The sequence below is a fragment of the Phaseolus vulgaris genome, chromosome 3 (genome assembly GCF_051622355.1).
Source record: "Phaseolus vulgaris cultivar YP4 chromosome 3, ASM5162235v1, whole genome shotgun sequence".
Lineage (NCBI taxonomy): Eukaryota > Viridiplantae > Streptophyta > Magnoliopsida > Fabales > Fabaceae > Phaseolus > Phaseolus vulgaris.
This window is the reverse complement of record NC_143500.1, coordinates 22,465,427-22,474,060: the sequence shown is the minus strand read 5'-3', so window position 1 is coordinate 22,474,060 and position 8,634 is coordinate 22,465,427. Positions and strand designations below refer to the sequence as shown.

Below are 8,634 nucleotides of genomic sequence, written 5' to 3'. Positions count from 1 at the left end.
ACATCACTTATGTTCTGATGTTTATAGAAGCGCACCTGAAATAGAAAGTAAAAAACAAAGATGATGAATTGAAATATTGCACCACTTTGATCTCTTTGTCTTCTCTCTCTAGAATTACAGAAGGACAAATAGATAAAATAAGAACCAACAAAGAAAGTTTCAAGATTTGAGGTGCAACTTCAGTTTACATGAATTTATACTAGACAATATTATATTATACAATAAGAAAACATTTATTTCTTTTATAGAAAAATAAAAAAGAAGCGCACCTGATGACGATTTGGTAAATGAATTTGTAATCTTTCTACACTTGGATTCATTCGATAAAGTGTAAATCTGAATATTTTCCATAAAGCCTCCGGAGCTCAAATCCATCTAGCATCAATATATTGTTGGACTTCATCTACAATTGATCCTCTACGAACCTCCATTGCTACTCGATCTGGACCTTTGTACACATACTTGTATAAATATTTAATACTTTTGATGCTACTCCACACCTCAACATTTATATGACAATCATATTTTAACAACAACCAAGGGTTTTAAGGAACCCCTCATCTGTTGTCAACATTTGCATTTCTATTTATAGATACTGATGCATTGAAACGCCTCTTGTATTGTGGATATGAAGCATTACCTTGACGTGTTTCTTCCAAGAACTCTTTAGGATACTTTTTCTTACATTGATTGTGCTTCATACATGGTGATCTTGGATTAAGAGTTCTGCAAGGCCCGTGTATCATGTGTTTCAGTACATCTTCGTGCAATTGTGGCTCTTCTTCACTTTTTGGTATTTCTGCTCTAACAATGCTATCATAATCTTCTGGATCACGTAATTTATCATTATCTTGTAAGATAAGTAACATATGTACATGGGGTAGTCCATGTTTTTGAAATTCAGTCACATACATGTAACTTTTAACTTTTCCAAGAAGTCCTTTATCAATAACATCTTCCTTCAATTGTTCAAATTTTGCTCGAAATATTCTTGTGACCAAGTCAGGACGATCTTGTGGAGTTTGAAAATTTTTAAGTTCTGATAAAATTTCACTCCAAGAAGGATTGCATGTCATTGTAAGAAAAATATTGGTTTACCATCATGAGCAACAATTGTCATGCCATCTTCATATCGTTGTGTCAAGTCTCGACGACTACCAATAAATGATGGGAGGTAGGAAATAAAGGATTTAAAATGGTTCAAGATGATTTTATTAGAGAAATGGAAGTGGAGATTAGGAGGGGAGGATGACGGTTTATGGAAACATATCTCAGAGTTTAAATATGGTTTTTAGAAAGGACTATTAATACTATTAATATTACAAATAATAGAAATAATAATGATATTTTAATTAATATTATTAATATTAATAAAAAAATTAATATTATTAATATTAATAAATAAAAATTAATATTATTAATATTAATAAAAAAAATTAATATTATTAATATAAATCCATGTGTAAGAAGGTAATTTACCTACGAACAATGTGTTCGTGTGTAATAGAAACAGTAGTTACCTACTAACTCTAGTCTGTAGGTAATGGAAAAAGTAATTACCTACCAACTCGAGTCCATGGGTAATGGAAATAGTAGTTACCTACCAACTCTAGTTCGTGGGTAATGGAAACTGTAACTACTTACCAACTCCAGTCCGTGGATAAATCCAACATATTTATAAAAAAAAAAAATTATTATTTAAATTTAATTATTATTTCAAAATTATTATTTATTAATATTACATCTTGTTGTGATTATTATTTATAATTATTATTATTCATGTTACCAACATTATTAATATTATTAATGTCATCAATATTATTAATAATAATAATATTATTATTAATAATATTATTAATTTTATAATGTTAATAGTATGTATATCTATTAGTTATGATTATTATTTATAATTATTATTTATTATTATTTTTTTTGAATATTAGTTATGATTTTATAATTAATCATATTGTAATAATATTTTAAATATTATGTATATAATTATTATGATTAATATTATTTATATTACTAAAACTTTTAAAATTATTAAGATTATTTATATTCTTAATATTTTTAATAAAAATATTTATATTAATAATTAGTAATATTATTGGATTTATTTTAGATATAGATTCATGGTAAAAAAATTTATATAATGTAAAATTTACCTACATATAGAGATTTGTGGGTAATATAATATGTAGGTAAAGTTGAATTTACCTGCGAAGCTAGGATACACATCTTAAATGGCATGTCCGATACTCGTATTGGACACCAACACTCGTATGACACCTGTAGGACACGTATCTGTGAAGTGTCCAATTCAAAAGGTATTTGTTAGATTTCTAACAATTCTAATACGGTTCTAACACAATTTTAAAAAGGAAAAATACATTAATTTTCTAAAAATTCAAACTTTATTGTATAAATTGTTATTATGATTACAAAAATAAGAAACAAATTCTTGTGAATCAGTCATGAAAAACATCTTTCTGCTCCAAAAAATAATCTGGAACATACTTGTGCACGTAAATCTTTATTGTCAATTTATATAATTCATAATTATATAATATATATAGATTTGTGTCCCCGTGTCCTACATTTTAGAAATTTTACGTATCTCTGTGCCGTGTTTGTGTCCGTATCGTATCAGTGTTCATATAGTGTCTGTGCTACAAAGGTAGATAATATTGAGTTTACTTACGGATTCATATCAGTAGATAATATTCGTAGGTAAAACTGAATTTACCTATAGATTCAAGTTCGTGGCTAAAAATTCGTCGGTAAATTTGATTTTTTTTTTGTAGTGAGATATTAGGAAGTGTTGTGGAGGAGAAAACAATAATTTGTTCAATAATAATAGAGGTTGGAAAATTGGAAATAGGACTAAAGCAAGGTTTTGGACTGATAATCGGCTTGGACATAAGCCTTTAAAGGAGAAGTTCCCAAGTATATTTCAAAACTCGGAAATTAAATGTGGTACTTTGAACCAATTTTGGAATTTGGAGTGAGAATCATTGGCAAGTTAATATGGAGAAGAGAGTGATTTGTATGGGAGCAGAAAAAGGTTGTAGCATTCATGACCGATTTAGAGAGTTTTTCCTTGACTAATTAAGGGTTAGATGAATGGATGCAGAAAGATGGTAATACTAAAACATATGCGGTAAAATCAGCTTACTCAAAGTTATTACCTCTAACAATCATTGACCTAGGGTTTTTCTTTGAAGAGTTTTGGAGATCAAAAGCCTTACCCTTCACCCACTTCTTCACTTGGAGGTTAATCATAGGTAACATTGTTACTGCTGATAATCTGCAGGCTAGGAGTATAAATATAGGTGAAAGAATATGTTTGTTATGAAGAATGCACCAAGAGAACATAAGTCACTCATTCTTTAAATGTGATTTATGGGTTGGAAGGGCTTAAGTTCACCATAACTGCCCAAACCAACAATTTTTCAGTATGATATCAGTAGGGTTAGGAAAAAAGAAAATGAGATTTGGAGATGTGAGTGGATAGCGGTAATATGGGGTATATGGAACCATAGGAACAATGTCAATTTTAGAGGTAATGTAGTGGATGTAGAGGAGATTTTTACAGTGGCACAAATGAAGGCATGAGTGTGGATTAAAACATAAATACTTAAATATATTTTTTTCATACACGGAAGGGTGTCTTCACCCAATTGAAATTTTGAAATTTGTTACGTAATGTCTTTCCTTGCAGCATTTTTTATCTTTTGCAAATGCGCTACTTGTCCTTGTGAGGTTCTCAGAGTTATAGGTCCCACAGTTCAAGATGTTAATGCTCATTTTTTCTCATTATGTGTCCTGGGACTGGAGGACAACAACTTTCTTTTGTACCACTTTAAGATGAGAATGAATCTTGGATTATCATGTATACTATCATGGATCATGGACTATATATATTTTTATTGGGTATGTACTGAGGTGTTTTATTAAAGAAATTATCTAAATTGTAAGGAATGCAAATTTTGTAATGTTACAAGGATTTATTTTGTCTATATTATGTCTGTAGGAGAGAGCACGAGAAATATATGTTTTTTTGGTTGGTTGTGGTGCTCTTGTTGAGGATAGATAAAACATGTAGGATATTCTATTTTTTGCTATAAGTTTTTGTATACGGGTTGAAGTACCCTTAGTACTATCATTCATTTCATTTTTTATTGCTGATAAAAAAATGTAAATAAAGATATTTAATTTTAAAAAGTTAAACAACTAATATTATATAATTAAATATCAAATAAATTATAGGAATGTGTGAGAAAGATTTATTGAAATATGTGAGTGATGTGATGGTTGTAAGTGTATTTCAAATTATTTTTAAAGGTGTAAAATGTAAGATTACAAATTTACCATTGTGTATAAAAAAATTGAAAAATGAAATGAGTTATTTTTTTACATTTTAGTTAATTAAAATAATGTAAAGTTGCAATTATAAATAAAAAACAAAATAATGTAAAATGAAAATAAATTAATTAAATTAAATATTTAAAATATTTTTGTGTTATATTAAAATATATTTTATTATTCCTTTTATTAATTAATATTATTTAATTCCATTAATAATATAATTAAATATTTTTGTTAGTTAAATTTATGTATTAAGATAATATTATTTATGACTATTTCATTTATATTATATATATATATTATTTATATTAGAATATTAATATTAATGATAATTTTCATTATTATTATTATAAAAAATTTAATATATTTTAAAAGTAAATGAGTATTTAAAATTTGGCTAAAAAAATTTTTGTGTATGTTTAAAATTTAAAAATACTATGATATATGAATTAATAAAAAATATATTTTATGTATGGTGTATTATTCTTTATTTGAATTTGTATGGTATAAAATAATGAAAAAAAACAAAATATTAGATATTTATTATACGAATAAGGTTGTCGTGCACTGAAGTTCATTTCAATGATTAATATCACTCATTAATTCTTTTGGAATTGTAGGCCTTAAATAAGAGGGGGTGAATTGTTTATAAACATTTTTCGCAAATGTTGAAGGTAGAGTGAAGTTCAATGAACAATCAAAGAACAAGAAACCAAATCAGCCAACAAATAAAATTGTTTTAAGTTGATTCCAAAAAATCAACCGGTTGTTTATGCGATTCAACCGGTTGTTTTTATTAGCAGTGAATAAAAAACAAGCTAAAACAGATTTAAATGAGATAAGGGATAGAAAGATCACACATCAAATTTATACTGGGTCACTCTTAACCAAGAGCTATATCCATTTCCTAGAAACCTCTGAGCAATCCACTAAGCAATAAAAAAAACCTTGATTACAAACCACACACCAAAGAGGTGATCTTGAATCCTTCAAGTACACACACCTCCTTTGGCTAACAACACACCACATATCAGAACACCTTCTAGACCTGCACACACCAGTCTTTACAGAATTACAGAGATCAAGAGAGAAAAGGAATGATCACAACTGATACAATCAAAAGATTGAATTGAAAAATACAAAGCAATCCTATTCCACTCTTTAAAAGAATCCAAAGCTTAAAGCAATCTTGGAGAAAATTGATTTTATAGGTATAATTTGATTTCATAACATTTAGGAGCGTATAATAGATTATTTATACTCCAAAAAGTTGTTAAAAACATTTAATGCAAGAGCCAAATCAGTTTTGAATCATTTAAGACAAATTTAACATACTTAACAAATTCTGTTAAAGATTTTCAAAAATCAATCGGTTGATTTCTCGAAACAAACGGTTGAAATGATTTGACAGCAAAGTCAAACAAAGTCAAGCTTTTCAAATCCTTTTCAAAAACCACTAAGTGTAAACTGATTGAAACGATAAAACAACTGGTTGTTTTTCCACTTCCTTAGAAAACATTTTTTTTCAAAAGATCTTGACTAAAATAGGTTTGGATCATAACAAATAGTGGATTTACAAATTCAAACTACCCAGAACACACACACAAGCAACACCTAGGCCTTGAAGCAATCCTCATAGATTTGGAGACAACAAAGCTCATCTTTAACAATCTCCCCTTATTTGATGATCTATTTGAATTTGAAAGTACCTACAAAATAGACAAAATGAATGTACAAGGGAGCAATCATATCTAGGTTCCTCTTGCACCAATGAACCAGTTTTCACCATGTGATTTTTATAAAGAAAACCAGCAAAATTAGTGTGAAAAAACGTGTGAATGAGGTGTACAATCAGAGTTTTATGCAGCAGCATACTAAACAGATTTAAACCATATGTATCAGCATACAAACCACATTAAAACCAGATAATTCTCCCCCTATTTGTCTTCACAAATAGAGTAGAAGAACAAATTATAAACATAATTAAGCAAGATTTTTAGAATAAAAAATACCCAATTCATTTCTTATAAAGAAAAACATCTCCTTAGGCAGTGGCTTCGTGAATATGTCTGCAAGTTGTCTTCTAGTTTCAATAAACTGAACTTCACAATCCCCATTGCTCACATGATCTCTTATAAAATGGTGGCGAATCTCAATGTGTTTTGTCCTTGAATGTTGAATCTGATTTTTGGTAAGATTTATAGGACTTGTGTTATCACAAAGCAAAGGCACCTTGTTGATCTTCAACCCAAAGTCCTCTAGTTGTTGTTTGATCCAAAAAATTTGAGCACAACAGCTTCCAATAGCTATGTATTCAGCTTCAGCAGTGGAAAGAGCCACATAAGCTTGCTTCTTGTTATACCAAGATATGAGACTTGAACTAAGAAGATGACAAGTCTCACTTGTGCTTTTTTTATCTAGCTTGTACCCTGCAAAATCATAATCAGAATAGCCAACTAAGTGTATAGGAGAGTGAGAGGGATACTATAAACCAACAGTGGTTGTGCCCTTGAGATACTTCAGAATTTGTTTTGCAGCTTTAAAATGAGATTCTTTTGGATTGGATTGAAATCTAGCACAAAGACAAACTACAAACATGATGTCTGGCCTGCTGGTAGTGAGATAAAGCAAAGAGCCAATCAATCCTCTGAATTTTGTTTGATCTACTGTCATTCCAGCTAAGTCAACATCCATATAACAGCTTGTAGACATTGGTGTGGACGCCTCTTTACTGTTTTCCATTTCAGACTTCTTAAGAATCTCTTTGCAATACTTGGTTTGATTGCTTGACTTGCAGCCCTAAGAAGAAGGATAACTCCCCCATCAAGAGGAAATTGCTAAGTCTCTCATACCACTATCTTGGAGCTTGTTTGAGTCTATACAAAGCCTTCTTCAGCTTGTAAACATGATTGGGATTTTGATGATCCTCAAAACCGAGTGGTTGTGAGACATAAACCTCCTTATTGATGAACCCATTTAAAAAGACATTCTTCACATCCATTTGGAACAGTTTGAAACCACTCATGCAGGCAAAGGCAAGCAGCAGTCTCACAGCTTTAAATCTGGCCATAGGTGCAAAGGTTTCATCATAGTCTATGCCTTCCTCTTGATTGTAACCTTGGACAACCAACCTAGCTTTGTTTCTTGTAATCACTCCAACTTCATCTAGTTTGTTTCTGAATACCCATTTGGTTCCCATTATATTCATGATGTCAGCTTTAGGAACCAGAGTCCACACTTCATTTATGCTGAATTGATTTAGCTCTTCCTGCATAGTAGCAATCCAGCTTTCATCCTTGAGTGTTTCACTTACAGAATTGGCTTCAATGTGAGACACAAATGCCATATGTTTGTAATAATTAGAGGTATATGTTCTAGTAGAAACTCCCTTGTCAATTTTCCCAATAATATTTTCCATAGAAAGATCTTTAGGAATCCTCCATTCTTTTGAAGATCACTCTATTGCAGAAATTCAACCGGTTGATTCGCAGATTCAATCAGTTATTTTTTTGGACAGGCTTCCAACTTTTCAATAGAGATTTTTTGTTTATCCTCCTCTGCAAAATTCTTCCTAGATTCTTGTTCTACATGATTACACTCATAAAAAACAATGTGAACAGACTTTTCAACAGTCATAAGCCTCTTGTTATACACCCTATATGCATGGCTAGTTAATGAATATCCAAGAAATATACCATTATCCGTTTTTTCATCAAACTTGCTAAGGTTTTCCTTACCATTATTCAAGATGTAACACTTGCAGTCAAACACTTTTAGATGACCAATGTTAGGTTTTCTCCCATTAAACAGTTCATAAAGAGTTTTCTTCAAAATTGGTATAATTAGGACCCGGTTCATCACATAGCAAGTTGTGCTTACAACATCAGCCCAAAAATATTTTGGTAAAGGGGATTCACTTAACATGGTTCTAGCAAGTTCCTCAAGAGATCTGTTTTTCCTTTCCACAACCCCATTTTGTTAGGGAGTTCTAGGAGCAGAAAAGTTATGGAAAATGCCAAATTTTTCACACCAAAAAACTGAATTTTTCATTTTGAAATTGCCCTTCATGATCATTGCGTATGGCACAAATGTCACTGCAGTTTATGTTTTGTAATCTCTTGGCATACTTTTTGAATGCAGAAAATGCATCACTCTTGGATTCCAAGAACAATGTCCATGTGAATCTAGAGAAATCATCAACTATAACAAGAGCATAGTAGTTACTGTTGAAGCTGAAGGAAGCTTCTTCCCTACCAAGACTTGATG

The 8,634-nt window shown here is 30.3% G+C and overlaps 1 protein-coding gene across 1 annotated transcript; it reads right to left on the bottom strand.

Moving 5' to 3' along the window:
- Window positions 1–557: 557 nt before the first annotated feature.
- On the bottom strand, window positions 558–1,076 carry LOC137839324 (uncharacterized). Its single transcript, XM_068648445.1, has one exon. It carries the CDS (start codon window positions 1,074–1,076, stop codon window positions 558–560), a length of 519 nt encoding a protein of 172 aa, XP_068504546.1.
- Window positions 1,077–8,634: the final 7,558 nt, after the last annotated feature.